At 51.4% G+C, this 22,835-nt stretch overlaps 1 protein-coding gene across 6 annotated transcripts in view; it reads left to right on the forward strand.

The window, feature by feature from the left end:
• The window catches only part of TOM1L2 (target of myb1 like 2 membrane trafficking protein), a 119,708-nt gene that overhangs the window by 64,123 nt on the left and 32,750 nt on the right, over positions 1-22,835 (forward strand). For 5 of the 6 annotated variants that reach the window (XM_045889723.3, XM_045889724.3, XM_045889725.3 and 2 more), the window contains exons 3-6: positions 4,287-4,365; positions 11,683-11,832; positions 20,391-20,525; positions 22,178-22,336. In XM_045889723.3, coding sequence (XP_045745679.1) covers positions 4,287-4,365; positions 11,683-11,832; positions 20,391-20,525; positions 22,178-22,336 — 523 coding nt within the window. The remainder of the gene's footprint in view (positions 1-4,286; positions 4,366-11,682; positions 11,833-20,390; positions 20,526-22,177; positions 22,337-22,835) is intronic. The other variant, XM_064583000.1, reaches the window with a different exon arrangement.

The raw sequence follows: 22,835 nt of genomic DNA on the forward strand, positions 1-22,835 counted from the left end.
TTTGATGCCAACACCTAGCGCAGCATATGTATAATTGACTCTTGACAAGCATTTTGTAAATAAGAATAAATGGATGGAGACCTCACGTCTGATGGGGAATTCCATCTGATGGGGAATGCAGAACATAACTGTAACACAGCGTGCCGACAGATGCTGCCGCTCGCTGGGCGAGACCAGAGCAAAGGATGCTTGGAGGAGGTGACCCCGAGTGGAGTCTTGCAGCATAGGCGGGCATCCGCCTGGGGAGGTGGGTGGATGGCAGGCGGGAAGGCGGACACGCAGGCTGGTGGGCAGGAGTGGGAAGGGGGGGTGTCCTGAGATTAGGGGCGTGGAGCCTGGAGCCACCTGCCTGGGCTGGGATTCTGGGCCCTCCACTCCCTTGCCATGTGTCCCTATGTCTTGGTGTCCTCATTTACAAAATGTGTAAACACCAGTAGTGCCTATCACATAGGTTGTTAGAAGGATCAAAGGAGTAAATATTACGAAGTGTCTGCCTATGTATGGATCCAGGTCCGTGCTCTGCATAGGGATGTGCTCTTTCTCCATTAAAGACCTGCACGTTAAAGACTTAACACGGCACGGGATGTCCTCCACCACTTTCATCTGTAGTGTCATCTGGCCAGTCCTGGGTCGTGATCCCGGTGGGTTGACGGCCCTGCCCCTGTCTGCCGTGCTCTGAGCGCTTGCCATCCGTATGCCAGGTCGCCACGCGAGCCCTGGATTGCACCAGCTCATGCGGCACCCCGAGACAACCCTAGAAGGTAGGGGCAGCCCGTGTTGAGGAAACTGAGGTCCAGAGTGGTTTGGTCACTTGCCAGAGGTCTTCACAGCATGGCTGAAAAGGGCAGAGGCAGGATGCAAGCCCACGCTGACCTGGCTCCAGCTGCCAAAACTCTGCCTACACTTACTTACTCAGAGCTTCACCTCTGGGACGTTGTGGTCCTGGTGGGTGCAGATTGAGTGAACTGCCCCAGAGGCCCCTCCTTGGGCTTTCCCTAAAGTGTCCAAGGCTGAGGTGCCCTCCATCGTAGGGCTCGTCTCCTGAATCATTGGTCATTAACCAGGAGTGCCTGGCTCAAGAACCTACCTGGGAATGTTTTAGGCCCTGTTTACCAGGCCTTGCCCAGACCTACCTAGTTCGGGCCCAGGTGTGTGGATTGGGTATGTGCTCCCCAGGTGACTCTGATGTGTCTCTCTGAGAAGGATCCGCTAACCTGGATCATTTTCATGACCGTGTCTGGACCTTCCCTTGCTCAGGGAATCCTTAGGCCCCAGCCTCTAAGCCCGAGTGAGCACGCAGCTGAGAAGAGGGGGAGGAAGGAGGGAGGCCAGGAGGGAGAGGAAGAGTCTGGAACGGGGGTGGAGGGCAGCCGTGTCGTCCTGGGAGGGAATAGGGAGAAAGCGGCTCCAGAGCAGCATTTCTGGAGCCAAAGGACAAGATGAGTTCAAGTATGACTAGAAAGAAGGGTTCTTATGAGCCTGGGGTGGAGGAGACCTTGGGGAGGCCGAAGATGGCCCAGAGGCCAGATCGTGAGGCCCTGGGTGCTGACCTTCCTGCTGCAAGCTGCCAGGGCGGCGGGGCATCTCACGGTGTTGGTGGGGGGCTCCCCTCCTGCTCCTCTCCCCTGCTCCATCTTGGCTCTTGACTCTTCCTTCTCTCCTTTTTCCCTCATTCCAGCTCCTTGCTGTCTAATCTGCAGCGGCTGCTTGAAACTTTGCAATTCCTCTGACATGACTTTGATCCTCCTTTCTGAAGCTTCTACCCCGGGGAGAGAGATAAATACTTGCTTTTGTGCTCACCCAGTCACTCTGAGGCAGTACTTCCCGCCACCGATGAATTTCCATTTTAACTCTAACCCAGGAGCCTGCTGGCTCTCTGATTTTTCCACCACCACCATCACCCCCACACTGGGAGAACTCTGTGTGCGCTCTGCTCTGTGAGCTCTAAGTGATCGCGGCCCTTGGAGGCTGTTCTCATTTTTCTGCTCCGTGCAAGTTCAAGAGGAGAGGGATGAAGCTGGCTTGAGGAGGATGGCAGCCGTGGGTCAGGGTTGACCGTGGCTTGGCAGAGCCTTGGAGAGAGAGGAAATCAATCCACGCTCCTGGCCAGCAGCCACTGACCTTCACCAGCTCAAGTCCACAAACAGTCCTCAAAGCCAGGAGCTTGTCGAGTCCCATATTTGCAGAAATCAGCATCCCTGTTTGGAAACTGCAGCCATGCTGTAAACACACTTGGCAGGGACCCATTCCCCAGAGAGCCTCGTCCCATCAGCCTTTGGGCTCAGGAGCCAAGAATTCCTGCAGGCAGCCACGTTTCAAGTTGGGAATGGGAAGTAGGTGACTCAGGGCGTTTTCAAATCTCTTCTAGAAGCCTTGGCTGGTTCCTGTGTATTTCTGACTACATAGGGCTGATTAGCAGACCTTCTACCATCCCTTCCCCCAGCTTCCTCACACATATTTGAAAGGGCGTTTTCCTTTGGTAAAGAGATCATAAATATTTCAGAGCTGTAGGAATAGGAGGTCCCTGACTTACAAACCTTCAACTTTCGAAAGACCCAGATATTCTGACACGTTGATCAGGGGAAGGCTGGAGCCCACTTGTGATAGCAAAAGGCCAGTCTGCAGGCGGACTGGGGACTCAGGAGTGCAGGTGATGGGGCGTCTGGGGGCGGGGCTTCATGCTAGAGGTAGCCATGAGTCCCGCAGCTTTGTTGGATCCTGGCTTAGAATAAACGAAATAACATGTTAGACCCAAGGGCTGCACCTTCTAGCTGTTTCTAGAGGGCTGGTTTGGGGACCCTCACTCCTAGCTCTAACTGTGATTTAAGGAAGAACGTGTTCCAGGTTCCAAACAATCAGCTTATGAACGTGCCTCTGGGAATCCACATCGGCTCCATTACCTAAACACACACAATTCTTTGGGTTTTGAGGAGACCTAATTAAGTTTTCTTTCTTTCTTTGTTTCTTTCTTTCGACTTTATTTATTTGAGAGAGAGAGCATGAGCAGGGAGAGAGGCAGAGGGAGAAGCAGACTCCCTGCTAAGCAGGAGCTGAACATCCAAGCCTCAACGGGGAGCTGGCCATTCTTTCTTCTGTGTCTCTGTCTGTTGTCCCTTCGGTGTACCCCCACACTAGTGGGTTAGTTATTGTTCCGAATAAAGAATATTTGCATGTGATGCAAAATGCAAAAGGACTGCAAAAAAGCCCAGTGAGAAACCTCTCACTCCCTCCTCTCTGCCACCCAGTTCTCCTCCTAAGGGGCAGCCAGAGTTACCAGCTTCTTGGGGCTCCTTCCAGAGATTCTCTTCCCTCTTCTGGCTTGTGTACTATGTATGTGTGTATGTATGTTGTCCTTTTATAAGCCAAAGAGGAGCATACCTTATGCACTGCTCTGCACACAACTCTATTCACATTTCTTTGAGTTGGCTCCATATTGGTGCATAAGGAGTGTCTTTATTTTTTCCCGCAGCTATATAGTGGGATAAACATGATTTAAATTAACCTGTTTCAGGGCGCCTGGCTGGCTCAGTCGGAAGAGCTATGGGACTCTTGATCTCGGGTCGTGAGTTCGAGCCCCATGTTGGGTGTAGAGATTACTGAAAGAATAAATAAATAAAACTTAAAAAAATTTTTTTTAAGTTAACCTGTTTCACAATGATGAAGACTTCATTTGTTTCTGATCTTTTATGTGTATAAATATGCCACCTAATACTTCGTGTGTAACAGACAACCTTGTATATATGCTGGTTCACACAAACAGGAGTGACTGTGTAGGGTAGCGGCCCCGAGTGGAATGTGCAAGGATTTTTTTTTTTTTTTGGACATTTAAGGTAATTTTTATTTTTGCATTTCTTTAATTTACATTTTTATGAAAACATTTAAATTGCATTTATTTTTTTTTATTCTTATGTTAATCCCCATACATTACATCATTAGTTTTAGATGTGGTGTTCCATGATTCATTGTTTGTGCATAACACCCAGTGCTCCATGCAGAATGGGCCCTCCTCAACACCCACCACCAGGCTAACCCATCCTCCCACCCCCCTCCCCTCTAGAACCCCCAGTTTGTTTTTCAGAGTCTATCGTCTCTCATGGTTCGTCTACCCCTCCGATTTCCCCCGCTTCATTCCTCCCCTCCCGCTACCTTCTTCTTCTTCTTCTTTTTTTTTTCTTAACATAGATTGCATTATTTGTTTCAGAGGTACAGATCTGAGATTCAACAGTCTTGCACAATTCACAGCGCTTACCAAATGTGCAAGGATTTTAACATGTCCTTCTCTCTAGGCCAAAGGATGCCATTCGAGCCCTGAAGAAGCGGCTCAACGGGAACCGGAACTACAGAGAGGTCATGCTGGCATTGACTGTGAGTGCTGCCCTCGTGGGGGTGGGAAAGCGTCTGGGGAAATCCACGTTCACGGCCCTGCCCCACCCCCAGGGCTTTCGCTCTGTCCACTCAGCACAGCCTCCGGCAGCCACGGCCTGTGGATGGCTTGGTGCGAGCACCACCAGGGTGTAGCAGAGCCTTCCCATAGTGTGCTTGGGTTTGCCTGCCTTCCCCCAAAGTGGTGGATGAGCTGCAAGCTGGTACATAGGAGCAGAGGATCAGGTACGTGTAGCACTGACTAGTTCAGAAACCAGAGCAGAGAAGCTGAAGGCCTGGCTGTGGATGCCCTTCCGGCCACCAGCCTGCTGTGACCCAGCCTCGCTAGTTGCCTTCCTAGGTATCAAGTTCCTCCTTACAAACCTGCTGCCTTCTACCCAGAACCTGCCCGGGACTGTGCTGAGTTTTTCAGGTGTTAAAGCAATTGCTTGCAGTAACCTTCCCAAACGGATGTCATCATCCCCTCAATCCAGAGAGAGGTCTGGGGGTTTGCCCAGACTTCGGGCTAGTGAGTGCCCAGCTGTAGATTATGGGGGTAAAAACTGGTCTTTGGTGCAGAGATTCTGGAAAAAGTCAGTCTAGTGACTCCTTTCGGGAAGAAACAGACCAGATTTTTGCCCTTTCTTAAAATGTCACGAAACTCAAAGGGACAACTTCGGGTGTTATTTTTGTCTGGAAAGCTAACAGTTATTCAGATGTGGCCAAATCTGGGCCACAGTGAGTTCTTAAAATGCAAGCTGTAACAGGTCAGCACGTGGGCCTCTCTGCAGGTTTGAAGAGTTTGTTGTTTATCCAAAACAGCTATAACATGTTTCCTTTTAAAGCAGAGAAACTGTTTGGATTTTTCACCCAAGTGAAAACCCAAGACTTATTAGGAGGATATTCTCTGCCAGGGAATTGGGGTATGAATAATAAAGACGAAAAAGACCAGCTGAGAAATAGTGACTTGAAAGCTGTTGGTTTTGTCTCAGAAATTGAGCCATGGCATTCACTAAACCCAGAGTGATGCCCAAAATGAATTGTTTTCAGTAACTAAAATCACCAGGGAATGAACTATAGGTGTTGGGCAGTTTCCTGGTATCTAAAACATATCCTTTTACATTCCCAGCTTCATGGTAACCATGTTGGTTAGATGGAAATCTTTTTTTTAAGATTTTATTTATTTTAGAGAGAGAGTGCACGAGAGTGGGGGGAGGGGGAGAGGGAAAGGCAGAGAATCTCAAGCAGATTCTGCACTGAGCATGGAGCCCAACTTTGGGGCTTGGTCTCATGACCCTGAGATCACAACCAGAGCCAAAACCGAAGAGTTGGACGTTTAACCGACTGAGCCACCCAGGCGCCCAAGGATGGAAGTCTCTCTAAAGTGGTCTCTCTGTTTACTTCCTTCTGGAAGAACATGGTGAACATCATTGAACCTTCCCTGATGGTTAGGTTTATTATTATTATTATTATTACTCCTCCAGCTTTATTGAGATATTGACATATACCATGTAGGTTTAAGTTATACAGTGTGATGATTTGATACACGTGTATATTGCAAAATGACTACCACCATAAGGTTAGTAAACGCCTCTGTCCCCTCACGTAATTACCTTTGTTGGGGAAGGGGGGATGCATTTAAGATCTAATTTCTTGGAGCTGCCTGGGTGGCTCAGTTGGTTGAGCGTCCAGCTCTTGATTTCTGCTCAGGTCATGATCTCAGGGTCCTGGGATCAAGCCCCGTGTCGGGCTCCCCGCTCAGAGGGGAGTCTGCTTGAGGATTCTCTCTCACTCCCTCTGCCCCTCCCCCAGCTTGTGCCTGTGCACACATGCGCACTCACTTGCTCACTCTCAAATAAGTAAATCTTTAAAAAAGAGATCTAATTTCTTAGCTGTAAAGTATATACTACAGCATTATTAATTATAGTCATCATGCTATACATTAGATCCCTAGAGCTTACTCATCTTATAGCTGGGAATTTGTACCCTTTGACCAATATCTCCCCATTTCCCCTGCCCCACAGCTACTGTTCTACTCTGTCGCTGTGAGTTCAGCTTTTTTAGATTCCACATATAAGTGAGAAAATTGGGTGTTTGTTTTTCTGTATTTGACTTGTTTCACTTAGTGTAATGACCTCAAAGTCCATCCATGTTGTCGCAAAAGGCAGGATTTACTTCCTTTTTATGGCTGAATAGTATTTCTGTGTGTGTGTGTGTTTGTGTGTTTGTATACATGGATAAAGAAATACCACACATATATCACGTTTTCTTTATACAGTCATCCATCAGTGGATACTTTGATTGTGTCCAGATCTTGGCTATTGTGAATAATGCTGCAGTGAACATGGGTGTACAGATATCTCTTTGATACCCTGTTTTCATTTCTTTTATTTCTTTCTTTTATTTTTATTTTTTAAAGATTTTATTTTATTTATTTGAGACAGAGAGAGCACAAGAAGGGGGTAGGGTGAGAGGGAGAAGCAGACTCCCTGCTGAGCAGGGAGCCCTATGCGGGGCTCCATCCCAGGACTCTGGGATCATGACCTGAGCTGAAGGCAGTCACTTAACCAACTGAGCCACGCAGGCACCCTCATTTCTTTTAGACACATACCCAAAAGTGGGATTGCTGCATCATATGGTAGCTATGTTTTTAATTTTTTTTTTAGGAACCTCTATGTTGTTTTCCACAATGGCTGCACCAATTTACATTCCCACCAACGGTGCACAAGGATTCCCTTTTCTCCACATCCTCGCCAACACTTGTCTCTTGTCTTTTTGATAATAGCCAGTCTAAGAAGTGTGAAGTGATCTCTTATTGTGGTTTTGATTTGCATTTCCCTGATTAGTGATGTTGAGAATCTTTTCATGTACCTGTTGGCCATTTGTGCATCTTCCTTGAACACATGTCTATTTAAAGTCCTTTGCCCATTTTCTTTTAAGTTTATTTATTTATTTTTTAGTAATCTCTATTTATTTTTTAGTAATTTCTATTATTTTTAGTAATCTTTAGTAATCTCTAAGTTTATTTATTTATTTTTTAGTAATCTTTAGTAATCTCTGAGGTCATTACACTTTAGTAATCTCTCTATGGGGCTTGAACTCACAACCCCGAGGTCAAGAGTCACATGCTCTGACTGAGCCAGCCAGGTGCCCCACCTTTGGCCACTTTTAATTGGATTGGTTTTGATTTTTTGTTGTTTTTTGGGGGGCTTTTTTGCTATTGAGTTAAGTTCCTTATATATTTTTGATATTAACCCCTTATTGGATAGATGGTTTGCAAATGTTCTTTCCCATTCTGTAGAGTGCCTTTTAAATTTTGCTGATTGTTTCTTCTGTGCAAAAGCTTTTTATTTGACATAGTCCCACTTGTTCATTTTCATTTTTGTTGCCTTTGCTTTTGGTGTCACATCCAAAAAGTCTCTGCCAGCGGGCACCTGGGTGGCTCAGATTAGGTTAAGCGTCTGCCTTTGGCTCAGGTCATGATCCCAGGGTCCTGGGATCGAGCCCCACGTCGGGCTCCTGGCTCAGCGAGGAGCCTGCTTCTCCCTCTCCCTCTGCCTCTCTCCCTGCTCATGCTCTCTCTCTCTCTCTGTATCTCTGTGTCTCAGATGACTAAATAAAATCTTAAAAAAAGCAGTCTCTGCCAAGACCAGTGTCAAGGAACTTTTTTCATGTGTTATCTTTTGGTAGTTTTACAGTTTCGGGTCTTACATTTAAGTCTTTAGTCCATTTCGAGTTAATTTTTGTGAGTGATGTAAGATAGGGGTGCAGTTTCATTCTTCTGCATGTGGTTAATCCAGTTGTCCCAACACTGTTTATCAAAGAGACTTCCTTTCCCCATTGAACCCTCATACCTCTCTTATCAAATATTAGTTGACCATATATTTATGTATGGGTTTATTTCTGGGCTCTCAATTCTGTTCCATTGTCTTTTTTTATTCCAGTACCATACTGTTTTGATTATTATAGCGCTGCAATATAGTTTGAAATTAGGAACTATGATGTCTCCAGCTTTATTATTCTTTCTCAAGATTGCTTTGGCTCTTCGGGGTCTTTTATGGTTCCATATGAATTTTAAGATTTTTCTCCAATTCCTGTGAAATCTATAGATGGCTTTGGGTAGTATGGACATTTTAATAATATTCATTCTTCCAATCCGTGAACATGGGATAGCTTTCCATTTATTTGTGGCTTCTTTAATTTCTCTCATCAGTGTCTTATAATTTTCAGGGTATAGATCTTTCTTTCACTTCCTTGGTTAAATTTATGCCTACGTTTTTTGTTTTTTGTTTGCTTGTTTGTTGATGTGGTCAGGTCTTCACTGCAGATCCAGAGATGCCTTTGGGAGCCTTCTGACATGGGCAGATCCCTTGTCCCCACACCAAAGGCTCCAGCCTGGTGCATGTTATGTGATCTCATGTCTACTTTTATGGCTTCTCTGTGTTTGTCTTCCTTTACTGTATTAGTTGCTCTCAGTCCTCCTGCTCCTTGTGGGCCTTTGACAAAGATACTGGTATTTACCCCAAACAGGAGTTCATCAGAGGCGGGGAGGGTTCTCTGCTTTGGGGTATAAACAGTGTATGGACTCGAAACCGGCATTTCTCATTGCTTAGAGGCACCTTTTGTCACTCTGCGGGCTTTGGCTGCTGGAAAATGGCTGCGGTGTGTTTCATGCCCTACAACCCACAGGGACCCATTTACCAGGGGCATTTTGGCAGAGTCTGTGGAGTGGCTGAGTGGCCCTTGCCGGCCGGGCAGGGCCTCCTGTGCCTGCTGCTCTGGAGCACATACCACCTCTCTCCGGGGCACCTCCAAACCTGTATCTGAGCCCCAAGGGCAGCCTAGGCCACGCTGACTTTAAAGTCTGCTCCCCTGGACGACACAAGGATGTGCTCTCCAAAGGTGAGATGGGCGTCCTCGCCCACTGTTGGCCCTGAGTGTGGTGACAGAGCCACGGCGGCCCTGCCGTGTTGGCCTTCCTGCTCCCCTTCATGCCATGTTCTTTCCCACCACAGCTGCTTTCTTCCCAGCCTCCTGCCCCTCCCTTCCCACCTGCTTCTCATAAAATAAACCATCCTCCCTGCCACCTGCCTTGGCCTCAGCAGCCCGATGCCTGCTTAGGCAACGTTCCGAGAGGGTTTTAGAGGATGCTAGAAAGAAGGGAAGCTGTGAGTTCCCGGAGGGCAAGAAGAACCCCTCTGGTTCCTCTGTTCAGTCCCCACGGTCACTATGAGGGAGAATGCTAGTTACCTTGTGGTCACCCGGAATCAGGCACATGCAGAGGCTAAGAAAGAGAATGCCCCCTTGGCTGAGGAAAAGCTCGGTGACCGGAGGAAGCTGAGCTTTGGGGTCTTCCCGGGCAAGTCGAGCAGAACCCGGAGCCTCCCATGGTGCAGGCAGGCAGGCAGTGGGGAAAGGCACCGTTTTGACTGGCTCTGTCGCTGTCAGGTGGGGGGCACATGCCAGCTCTGGCCTCCTTGGAGAAGTTACCGGCGTCTCCAGGCCTCAGCTTCATCATCCCGAAAATGGGATAATACCCACCTTCCCGGGCGATTTCCAGGACCAGATGAAGGAACAAGAAATCTGGCACCCATTGCCTGTCATCTGAGGGACTCCCAGCTGATCTTGGGGGCTGGGGGAGGTAGCCCTGTGGCCTCTTCATGGGTGAGGAGGCAAGGGCTCCGGAGAAGGCCGATCCACTTAAAGAGAATTCGTTGTGAGACTGGAATGAAATGGTACATAACATGGAGGCTCCCGCATGGTGCCCAGCTCGTAGTCCACTCTCCGTCAGTGTTAAACAGGGTGGGAGCCTTTCCTAATGGCTGTGCTTTGTCAAGGCTCATTGTATGAACCCGGCCCTTTGGAATGGGCTGCATAACATAACCAGTGATCAGCTCAGTCTGGGCCACTGAAGATACTCAGGCAGTCAGAAATGTCCCCTGTTGCTGGGCACACTCCAAGGAGGCATTTTCCACTAGTTGACCGTGGCACTGGGGGGTGCTAGTATGGGAAGGGCTAGGTGATTGTATGGGCTGGTTTACAGAGAGCTGAGAAGTTCATGGGGCACCTGGGTGGCTCAGTCAGTTAAGTGTCTGCCTTCGGCTCAGGTCATGATCCCGGGGTCCTGGGATTGAGCCCTGCATCGGGCTCCCTGCTCTGCGGGAAGCCTGCTTCTCCCTCTCCCATTCCCCCTGCTTGTGTTCCTTTCCTTCCCACCATTGTGCTGTCTGTCTCTCTGTCAAATAAATAAATAAAATCTTAAAAAAAAAACCTTCAGAAAGCTGTGTTCAAGGCTGGGGAGACCTTTCAGTGGGTACCCCTGAATTCTAAGGGGCCTCTCCCCTGTACTGTGGGGACTGTGAAGTTTTTCCTTTCCTCAAGTGTGTACAGCAGCCGCTTGAATGATAATCATAACATCATAGTCCTCATTTACTGCCCCCCCTCCCCCCAACGCAGGGCACTGTGCTAGGCGCTTCAGACATACTCTCTCATCCTCACTACAGCCCTGCAAGGGAGGCACTCATGTGCCCACTTTACAGGTGAGGAAGCTGAGGCTCAGACAGGCTTGTCCTGGGCCATTTAGGGAGGAAGTGGCAGAGCTGAGATTCAAGCCCACACTGGCCACCTGGCCAGAACCCACACGCGCTGTGCTTTTGAGTGGCTAAGACCTGTGTACCTCATTTTTCCAGACGGGGGAAGAGCGAGCAGGGTTTGGAGTAAACACGGACCTGGGAGCTGACTGGCAGCAGAGGCCCACAAACCATTTATTAAGAGTAGAAAATCAAAAAAAAAAAAAAGAGTAGAAAATCCTTAGTCATTACCAATTTTAGTTGCAGAGGCAGGGTTGTGTGGGGCGTGTACGTGTGTATGTGTGAGGGTGAGTGAGTGTCTGTGTGTGTTTGCTTGCGTCCTCACATCCAAGGGCCAATAATTCACGCAGCAATTCAGGCTGTCACAGCCGCCCTCTCTGTGACAGAGCCTGAGTCCCATTGGCTAATGTCTCACACCCAGGAGCCCGGAGAGAGGAGTTAAAATGCTAATTTTCAGGGACCGCTCAGTCATTTTGATCTCATTAAAACACCAGCATCCTTCTCATGCAAAACTGGTGCCTCAATTACCAACTAATTGCCTGATTATTGTGCAGGGACAGGCGACTTTAGTCAGCAAGGCATGCCTGAATCAGAATGGAGGGATGCAGTGCCGTCCCTGCGTGACCCTGGAGGAGATGGTGGGGCCACGTGGGAGAAGCAAAGGGTGGGGTCGGGGTGGAAACTCGGGCTGCCACGGTGGTGACCCTGCTTTCCTCTCCTCCCTCCTCAGGTGCTGGAGACGTGTGTGAAGAACTGTGGCCACCGCTTCCACATTCTCGTGGCCAACCGGGATTTCATCGACAGCGTCCTGGTCAAAATCATCTCTCCCAAGAACAACCCTCCCACCATTGTGCAGGACAAGGTGCTTGCTCTGATCCAGGTAGGCAAGCTCCCCTCGTCCAGTTTGTTGGCACTGAGTGAGGTGGGGCCCCTGAGCAGGGGGTCCTTGTGCTTTCCCATCATTTGGAGGAAAGAATGGAGACCCTCCTGGGTTTAAATACCTTTTGTGAAATGCTTCTGTTTCTCCGCTCATTGCGCTAGAATAAAACCCTGAGAGGTAGCCCTCAAGCCAGTTGACAGAGCCTTCACTGGTATTCTGGGTGCCATGGCTCTCTGTTGCCCCCAGGGCAGGTGGGGGGCCCTGTGAGGCCTCCAAGCCATCGGGGACAGCATGGAGTAGGAAGGGCCGTACTGGAGCCATATGCAAGGCTGGTGAGGCACTGGGTCGGGGCCAGCTCTGCTGCAGGCGGGGTGGGATCGGGGGAGACAGTGTTAAAAGAGTGATTCACTGAGGAGATGACATTTCTGTTGGACCCTGAAGGATGTGGGGAGCTTGGCGGAAAGGTCATTGTGAGAAGTAGCCTGGGCAAGGGGATAGCACGTGCATCAAGAACACATGACACATGCGGGATGTATTCAGTATTAATGGCTCTGTAACAAATTACCCCAAAACTTAGGGGTTTAACACAGCAAATGTTTATTACCTCATTGTTTCTGTGGGTCAGGAATTCAGGAGCAGTTTAGATGAGTGATTCTGGCTCAGGAACTCTCGGGAGGTTGTGGTGAAGACTTCAGCCAGAATTGCCTCATCTGCGAGCTCGATGAGCTGGAGGAGCCACGTCCAAGGTGGCTCACCACAGGGCTGTTGGCAGGAGGCCCCAGCTGCTCCCTGACTATTGGTAGGAGGCCTGAGTTTCTTGTTGTGTGGACTCCTGAGTGTCCTCATAACATGGCAGCGGGTTGTCCCTAGAGCAAGCGATCCAAGAGAGCTCGGGAAAGAAGCTGTGGTACCCCTTGGGACTGACTCTCAGAAGTCACGCACCATCTCTTTTGTCCTATTCCATTTGTTAGAAGGGAAGTCCCCAGGTCCAGCCTCAAGAGTTGGGGAATGAAGCTGCACGTCTTAAAGAGAAGAGGCTGCTTTAAAGCCATCACATGGAGCATAGAGTGTGATGAAGAATATCTGGGGCCAGAAGATGAGGCCAGAAGGATGGTCTGGGGCTTGTGGGCCGTGCATGCTGATAGTCGGTGCTCTGTCCTGTGGGCTGTGGGGAACCACTGCACGTTTCTGAACTGGGTGTACACAGAGGGATCTGGATTTTAGACCGAGCCCCCTGGTGACAGGGTGGAAGGTACATTTGTCAGCAAGCACAATAGTGCTGTTGTCTGCCGGAGCCAAGAGGAGAGGGGGGTGGGCTGGGCTGGGCAGGAGGCACTGTGATCCGAGGTGGGCACGGGGTATCCGAGGTGGTGGTGGCACCTGAGCCTGGAGAGGAAAGGGGGGCTCTGGCTGAGGTTCTCTCGGGCGTCCTCTGCATGCAAGTCTTCTCCATCCTTCAGACAGCCCCCAGAGGCCTCCCCACCCCTAGGTTTGTAGCATCCCCTCTCTCCTGTCACCCTCTTTTATGGTCTTCTCTACTTCTAGGCTGACTTTTCTCTCATCTGCCTCTAAGTTCCCTGAGTGTCCAGGGACATTATATCCCCGGGGTCTAGAGCAGTTGACTGTGTAGAGTAGGTGATAGGTAAGTTGTTGTTTTTCTGAATGAATGGGTGACTGTGGTTTGCTGAAGCTCTGAGGAAGGGGAGGAGTGTGGGTGACTGCAGAGCCGCCTCCTTCTTAGGTGGTCCCTATCTCTTCTTTCTGCCCACCTGGCGTGTCTTCATGTCTCTCCTTCCCGCCCTCCTTCTTTCGCACCCATGAGCGTGCGCACACACACACGCACACACACAGAGGTGCAAACCACCTCACCCTCTACCCTCCCCACCCCTACTTCTGCCCTCGACTCCCCCATTCTGGGACTTTCCCCGTACATTCCCCTGCCTCAACATCCCTAGTATTTGATGTCAGACCAGTAAATAGTGACTTTTTACTCACAACAGAGGGGGCACCCCAGCCTGAACCCCTTGTGCAGGCCCACAGTGGCCACAGGCAAGGTCTCTCTGGAGTCAGACCTGGAAGGAGCACTTCCTGTGGCCAGGCCCGGTGGGCGGTTGGCCACCCCCCGACAGGCACAGCTGTGGTCAGGCTTGTGATCTGCGACGTCCCTGTTGGCGAGGGCACTGGGGAGCCTTGTGCAGTGGCTGTAGCTGTGACTGTCCCCAGGGACGCCGGCCCAGCTTTCCCATCAGGGTCACCGCCTGCTCTCAGCACTGCTTCTCCTGGCTGTGTAACCTCAGCAGGTATTTGAGCCTCTCTGGGCTTCTGCCTCCTTATCTGCAAAATGGGGGCCTCTGTCCCTGCCTCCCTACTCCGAGTCCCGAGTCTGAGATCAGCCCGCAGGGACTCAGCGGCCGGTGCTGGTGTCGTGAGGACTCCCCCTGCCGGCTTGGTGGCGGCATGCGCGCCCACCCACAGGGGCAGGAGGATGGGCCCCTGAGGGCCTCGCGGGCTTCTGGTCCAGCGAGGACACGCTGGAGGGTCAGCCTGGTCCAGCTGGGAAGATGCCAAGGGCTTTGGATAAGTACTCTCTGGTGGGGCTTGCTTACCTGCCTGGGGATGGCTCTTCCTCTCCAGGTTTTAAAGCTCCTGAGGAACTTTTATCTTTGGTCATGGCCACCCAACAGAAGAAAGCAGACAGCATTCAGAGCTGGCGGCTGGCTTGGCTTCTGGAATGGGGTGGACAAAAAATCGAACAGCATCTTCAGCCTTTTCTTCTTACCGAATTCTAACATATGTGCAGGAGATCACGGATTGAACTAGCACATACAACTTGATAAGTTTTTACAAACTGAACGTATCTGGGTAGCCAGCCCCTGTGTCATGAAGCAGAATATGACCCACACCCAAAGTGCCCTGACCTCCTGGGGACCCCCTCACCTCACAGCCTGGATGGAGTTCTCGTGTTCTTGAAGTTCATCTGTGTGGACTGTGCAGTAGCACTCTGTTAGGTCTGTCTGTCCGGCCACGCCTTCTTTGCAGGGCTCACCTTGTCACTGGGTCTGACCATCGGCCTCTGTTCCCGTTGCTCACATCGCTGGCCAAGTCCCTGTGGGTGAATGCACCACGGTTTGTGTATCCTTCCCACTGATGGTGGGGACATGCTGTTGTTCCCCATTTGGGGCCATTATGAAAAGTGCTGCTATTAACAGGTAGCAGGTGTCTTTGGGTGAGCATGCATATCCGTTTATATTAGGTGTGAAACTGCCATCTTTTTGGTCAAAAATAATAAAATATTAGCGATTCCATAGGGGTCAGCCTCATAGCTGGGAGCAGAATTGCTGGGTGGTGGGGAATGGCCATGCTCCAGTTTAGTACTTAAACCAGCAGGCCCTGCTGTTCCTTCCCACCAGCACCCGAGAGCTTTAGGTGCACAGTGTTTTCACCAACGCATCCGCACTAAAGCCCATCTGATGAGTATGTGGACGTACTGCATCTCGTCCACCATTTCTTAACTCTTTGGAGAAAGAAGAGGACTTTGTTTGCCTGTTGAATATATTTGAAAGAACTGGGCAGTCCGCCCTGGGAGTCTGATATCCCCCGCCCCAGGAAGGGCAGGTTCTGTTCCCACCATGATACAAGGGTGGGGATGGGGGCAATGGCCGCGGATCCCCGGCCCTCTTGCCAGCCTGGGAGGAGGCAGCCGGCCATCGTAGAAACGCAGTGAGACCGAAAAGTGGTGCGGTCAAATGTGTGGGTGCCAGAGCCATGACAGCTTCTTCCTCGCCATCCTCGCCATCCAGGCGTTTCTAAATGCTCTTCGGAGCCCAGCTGCCAGGAAGTGGAACTGGGCCAATCCCAGCCCTGCCCCTGGGGAGCTGGGTGATTTTATGGAGAGACAGAGGCTTGCAGATGATAGAGGGCCAGGGCCTACCCAGGGAGGACTTGAGCTGGCTTTGGGATATTTGAGGGGCTGCCCTAAACTCTGAACGTATTAACACTTGAAAAGCTTTTAAGGCCAAGGGGTTGGACGGAGAAGTGCTCCCCACCCCAGCCCAGGAAGCATGGTTGGAACTCCTGGTGGAGGTGGGACCCGAGGCTCTGATGACCAGGTATCAGCCTGAGTCCATTGTCCCTCTGATTGCTCCCCTACGGTGGAAGCAGGGAGGGGGCCTGTCTCCAAACCAGCTTTCCTTTCTTTCTTTCTTTTTTTTTTTAAGATCTTGTTTATTTATTTGACAGAGAGAGAGCAGGGGAAGCGACAGGCAGAGGGAGAAGGAGAAGCAGACTCCCCACTGAGCAGGGAGCCCGATGCAGGGCTCGATCCCAGGACCCCGGGATCATGACCTGAGCCGAAGGCAGACACTTAACCATCTGAGCCACCCAGGCGCCCCTCCAAACCAGCTTTTCTGAGAGTCTCCCTGTGCCTGTAGGGAAATGGGTGCTTGTCTTCACATGTTCTCCTGGCCCCCACCATGCCTTCCAGTTCCTTTCCTGGGATGCTGATCACAGGCATTGTCAGCCTGAGATTGGCCATGCTAGGGCCATTTGCACCAGCACACGTTTGCCATCAGCAGCCCTCTAGGGGGATTTTTGAAGAGAATCTGTGGATGCCTCTCTCATTCCCACATTCTGTCCCGTCGCTCCTCGAGGCATCTGTATCCTCTGGCTGTTCTCTAGCCCTCCGTAGCCACTCCATCTCCCCCGGGACCCCCAAAAGAGATACCCCTCAGGCTTGTGTGCACCTGAGGCCCTGCCCTTCAGATTGCCCTCCACCTCCCCCAGCCCAAGCCCAGCGCGTAAGCTGTAAGGGCAGTTGGAAGTGGTTACCTGACTTAGGTGTGAGGGCCCAGTGGGCTTCCCCGCCACAGGAGTTTGCCCTTTGGGAGGGGAGCTGGTCTCCCTGGCAGCAAGAGAGGAGAGATGTTAAGAGCAGGGCAATCTTTGAACTTCCTGCCACCTTCAGCCCCCGCTCTGTTTCTCACCTGGTCCCTGGCTGGCCTTTGGCTGCGTGCCTTTCTGTTTTTTCATGTGAAGTCCCATTTGTTCAGAAGACAAGAAGGACACTTGTACTCTGTGCCATCCCTCAGCCTTTCCTTGCAGTTGCTTTCAGGAACAGAAATGATACCATCCTGGTAGGGTAACTTCATGGTGATCATGCTTCTCCTGCCTCCCTCCCCCTCCCCCCTCCCCCCCTTACCTTGCCTCCCCACCCCCTGCCTCCTAGCAATCGAATCTAAAAATACCCTCTTTCCACTGAAGATTTGTCTTTCCACTGAAGAAAGTGAGCTGGTAGGGGTGGGGGCAGGAGCTGGAGGTATTGTGTTCTTGGAAGGTGTCAGAGACGTGGTGGCCCGGCCTTTGGCCACATTCCATGTGGACTGGCAGCTCTCTGGAGACCCTGTCACTGGGACTAGGCAGTCTGGTCCAGGAGCAGAAGCAGAACATGGCAGAAGCCAGAGAACGGAACCCACAATCTAAATCAGCAGTCATTCATTGATCTGAAATTGGATGATTTAAAACTTTGTCAAAACTTGAGGGATATAGAAACAAGTACAATACAGTTTGTGTTAGTATAAGGCCTCAAGTCTGGCGTTTGGTGTATAATCCCAAGGAGCAAAGGAAATGAAAGCATGAAATTCTTTTTTTTCTCTCCCTATTGACCTTCCTCTGGGTCTTTCAGCCCCCAACACTGTAGACATATGCCAGAAAAGCACTTTGCTTTCATATAGGGCAGCCTGCTGGCACCACCCCTGTGGCTCCCTGGCTTTAGGTTGGCGACCCGGAGTGAACCAGACTTCCTGAGCTTTGCCACCTCTCCCCTAGAGCAGATTCTGAAATCTCAGCTGGGTCAGCTGTCCAGTGGGGCTCCTGCTTTCTTTGTCACGGTCACCTCAGCCCGTGGACAGCCTAACTGGCCATCGTCCTGTGTTCTCCCAAGTAGAACAATAAGGATGCTTAGTAACCGTGAGGTCTGAAGTCAGTCTAATTTGACAAATGGTGACTGACTGCCTTCTCTGTGCACGGGCGAGACTCGATGTGTGCCTTCACAGGTATGACCTATTGGGGAAGAAGACAGGTATTTGAGCATGGTGCCAGGAAGATGCGAGAAGCCCAGCGTCTCTGGATGTATCCCAATTCCGTGTTTCCACTTATGACTGTCCTTTAAACGTGCCCCCCTGCCCTGCTCCCTGTTTGACATCGGTAGAGAATGCTGCCATGAACATATGCTGTTAGCAGCCAGCTCACCCCACACCACACAGGGGTGTCCCATACAGGGGTTGAAGTAGTAGCAGGTGGGAAGGGAGTAGATGAGTCAAGACTGCTTGGCTGCAGGTATCAAATGCCAATCCCAGCTTTTGCCTAGGCAAAGAGGGCAGTTTATCATGAGCAGGCAGGGCTTCCCAGAACCCTGGGGTGTGACTGGACCTGGGGAGGAAGGGACAAGAAGGGATCAGGAAACCCCTCCAAATCCTCTGTTGGCTGCACCTTCCAACACATAGGTTGTCTCTGCTCTCCGGTCCCCAGGGGGCACATCGCTGCCTCCCAGGGCCCACATCTATAGAGGACAGTGTCACCTACCCAAGGAGAGCAGTCCAGCTCTCCCCACGCTCAGGGCCAAGCTCCTGGGAGGAGGGGAAGCTGACTGGCCCAACTTAGGATGTGTATTCCCCTCCTGGGGCCACAGAAGACACAGTCCCAGAGAAGGGGGGCCTGTTGGCTCACTGTCGGGGCAGGTGCCCCGAGAAGTCTCCACTGCCTGGAGAGCACAGTGATGGTTCTTTAATTTCCATTCTTCCTATCTCCGATCTGGCTGAGATGGAGAGCAAGATAAATGAAAAGTGGTCCCCTGGAGCGGTTTGTCCTCCCGTAGAAATAGAGGCAGGAAGCGGCACCAGGAAGAACGGTCATGCTTTTTTCTCCCCAGCCTCCACAGCAGGCTGTAAACCTGGTCTTAGACCTTAAACGAACATGCTAGCTGCATTTTGAAGCTAGCCTCCCGGGACTCAGCTGGATTTTGAGTCCAGGGGTGGCAGCCAAAGCAGCTGGTGGAGAACGGGGCTCTGGGGCACCCCCTAGGGGGGCAGGCCTCGGTGCTACGGCTGTCCAGCTGGCGCTCCAGACAGGCCTCCGCAGGCACCTTGGGCCCTACTCAGCCTCCAGAAGGAAGTGTTGGCCAAGAGGGGCCGTCCTCCAGTGGGCACTAAATCCCCGAGTGTGCAGACCAAATAAGTGGATCAAGGAAGGCCAGCTGACAGTAATGTTTGTGGTGAGACCCATCAGTCGGAATGAGCGAGGCTTTTTGGAAACTGACCTTTTAACTTCAAATGGGTCTGTTGGTTAGAGATAGAGTTTCCGTGGCTGCCTCAGGATTGGTTGGAACGCATCGCTAGAGCCAGGGAGGCACTTAAAGGCTTGTGACAGCAGCAGAATTGGCAACAGAACCGTGGGCGCGAGACTGTGCCTCCTCCTCTGGGTATGTATGTGGTGACAGGACAGGGCGGTGCTGAAGAGCTGAGCTTCATTTGGCGGGGGAGCCCTTTGGAGATTCTGTTCTTTCCTTTCCTTTCCTTTCTCTTCTTTTGTAACTTCCAAAGAACAAAATATTTTATTTCTTTTTTTTTTTTTAATATTTATTTATTTCCTGAGAGAGAGTGAGAGCACAAGCAGGGGGAGCGACAGGCCGAGGGAGAAGCAGGCTCCCCACTGAGCAGGGAGCCCCATGCAGGACTCGATCCCAGGACTCCGGGATCATGACCTGAGCTGAAGGCAGATGCTTAACTGACTGAGCCACTCAGGCGTCCCAAGAACAAAATATCTAAAAAATTTTTTTGAGTTTCACGAATCAATGCAAAGTGAGTCTATTGAAATATGTGTTCTTTTCAAACTCTGTGTGGGGTGTTTTCATCGAAGGCACTCTAGTGGGTGTGCTTTGTGGTGGCGTTTGCCATGTGGGCAGGTGTGCATTGAGACTGTGGGCGGCTCGGGCTCTCCCGCCCCTGGGCCACCGTCATGTCGCCTCTCCGGCTGGGCTAGGCGGTCTCCGCTTTCGAGCGCTCTGATCCACTGAGGAACCCACTTTAGCCTTTATTTCCTGTCACACATCAGTTTCGCCTTTCCTTTCTGCTCAGTTTGTCTACGGCTCCTGCCTCCGCCCCCGAGAGCTCTACAGAGCCAAGTGGCGCTGCGGTCCCCGCGGTGTCCTGCGGGCATGGCAGCAGGGCTCGCGTCTTCACGCCCCTCGGCTGAGCGCCACCAGGAATTGATTTCCTGGCGATGAGGGAAATGCCTGCGTTTTAGGATGCGCCACAGTGCCTAGGTGTTATTTCTCTGCATCTTCTCCAAGGAAGTACTACATGCTGAATTAAGTTTTGTGTTTTTGTTCCTGCTCAGCAGCACCGTTAAAAACACACATTTCACCCGTCACATCGTGGCAGCCCTAGGGGTGGTGGGGGGACAGGAACAGAGTGGGTTTGGCCAGAGAGCATAGGCCTCTGCGAGGGCACCTGGGCTGCCTTCGGTGAGAAATGCTTCCTAACAGGCCCTCTCTTTCCCCCCAGGCGTGGGCGGATGCCTTTCGAAGCAGCCCTGACCTCACTGGCGTGGTGCATATATACGAGGAACTGAAGAGGAAGGGGGTCGAATTTCCCATGGCAGACTTGGACGCTCTGTCTCCCATCCACACACCACAGCGGGTAAGCTTCCAGCTGGCATTTTCTAGAAAGACCTATTGCAGAACGGGCCAGCCACTGCCACCACCCTTCTGTTGCTGCCTTTGAATTATTCAGCTTGTCATCACGCTTTCTTAAAGCTTGAGGGCATTTCTTTTTAATAACAAGGAGAAAGCAGGAGTGAGACAGCTGGTTGACTGGTGATTCAGTGGCAACAGTGATCTTCCCCCCCACCACATTTTCATCTGACTGTGAAAGGATATAATAGAGGGATCAGTTCCGACATTTTCGTGGAAATGGCTGCTTGGGCGGAGCCATCTATCCCGTGAGGGCCACTAACACCTACTTTTCAGAGGCCCCGGGAATCTGGTGTGGGGATACTGGCATCTCCCTGGGAGAACACTGAGGCGCCTCAGTGTTGGCAATGTGGGGGAGCTGATGACGTCACTGATCGTGGGGCAAAGGGCAGCTTTTGTTTTTTTCAGACTGTACATTTCAGATAGATTGAAATTTTATTTTGAGCTACAACTGTTCAGCATCCATCCAGACACCCTTGAATTCCACCAGCCTTGGAATTCAAAGCCGAGGGTTGGCCCATTTAGGGGCCTGCCATGGAAGCTCTTACAACGTGGTGCAGCTCTGGGCGACTGAATGGATGCCGTTCATCCCAGGAAGCTGGTACCTCTACTGGCTGGGGATCAGCCCCTGGTCCTGGGGGAGAGCCAGGCAGCTCCAGGATCTGGGAGCGGCACCTTGTCCCGGCACACTCTGCCTTGCTGGCCCCTCATCTGCCCATCTCTGAAATGGGGTCAGGAAGTCCAGAGCGTCTGTACAGGTCTTTTGCATGGATCACAGTTAATGTTCAGGAGGCTATTTGAGATGCTCAAAAGGAAAGCATAAGAAATTATACTTTGCGAGCACCTGGGTGGCTCAGTTGGTTAAGCGACTGCCTTTGGCTCAGGTCATGATCCCAGAGTCCTGGGATCGAGTCCCACGTCGGACTCCCGGCTCAGCGGGGAGCCTGCTTTTCTCCCTCTGACCCTCTCCCGTCTCATGTTGTTTCTCTCTTGCTCGCTCTCTAATAAATAAATAAAATCTTTTAAAAAAAAAAAAGAAATTATACTTTGCAAAACGTTATTCTCATTATGATCCCTCCAAACCACTACTATGCTTTGTGGAATAAACGTAACCTGTTTTATTCTTCTAATAATGACACAGAACCACGTTGTTGTGCCTATAATTACAAAGAACATTCAGTAAATTGCATAATTACTATTTATATTAGTCTCCTCGTAAAGGCCAAAACATCATCTTCTCATACCAAATAGGGATCCGTGATTAGCAAAACTTCGTAGCAGGCCCCCTCCACTCAGTTTCTGAGGTGGTCCTAATAATGGGAACCCTGACCAAAGCTCTCACAGAGCGCCCTCAGTGCTGCCTTCCTGAGCGGCTCTGGTGTCGGCGAGGAGCTGTTGGTAGCCCCCTGCGTGGATGGAGAACCTGGGTGCGGAGGGGGCAGAGGGATTCCTCCAGCCTCAGAGTCAGCAGTAAAGCTGGGCCCCCTGCCTGCCTGCCAGCTGCTATGGCGGGAAGGGCCACCCTGGGGTGGGGTAGGTGCCAGGCCCGGCCACACAGGCAGCCCAGGTGAACCAAGGACTTTGTTGTTGCTGTGCCAGAGCGTCCCCGAAGTGGATCCAGCCGCAACCATGCCCAGGTCCCAGTCGCAGCAGAGGACGAGTACCAGCTCCTATTCCTCGCCTCCTCCTGTTCCCTACTCCGCTCCGCAGGCCCCGGCCCTGAGTGTGACAGGCCCCATCACGGCCAATTCAGAACAGGTACTCGCAGACTTCTGGGCCATAGGCAAGGTGGCCGCCTGGCCTCGTTCACCCTTCTGGGACACATACAGACGCCTTCCCTGACCAGGCGCTGTGCTAGGTGGCGGCGGCCCACAGACGGAAGGGCCCAGGCCCTCTCCCGAGGGCTCACCGTGTAGCGGGGAGACAGGGGCAAAGACAGTCCGGCGGACAGGGTGGTGGCGTGGTTGTGGGAGCGGGAACCAGGAGTTGAGCCCAGAGTTGAGCGCTGCCTGGAGGGTCACCCCGGGAGCTGATGCTGCTGAGGCTCTTGAAGCTAGAGGGGGGCTTCATCGGACAAGGTGTGGGGCCGGGAGGCACGGAGGAGCGGGGCATTCACGGGAACAGCCGCTGGAAGCTTTGGAGGATTGGTGCAGGATCCGAGAGGCAGAGGGGGAGCCAAAGCACAGCGACGGAGTTGCGTCCTGAACAGCCTTGTGAGTCACACAGAGAGGTTTGGATTGATCTTGTAAGAAGCGTC

This window comes from Mirounga angustirostris, unplaced genomic scaffold, assembly GCF_029215605.1.
Source record: "Mirounga angustirostris isolate CCGP_5_RB_7025 unplaced genomic scaffold, mMirAng1.0.hap1 SCAF_17, whole genome shotgun sequence".
In the NCBI taxonomy this organism is placed as follows: domain Eukaryota; kingdom Metazoa; phylum Chordata; class Mammalia; order Carnivora; family Phocidae; genus Mirounga; species Mirounga angustirostris.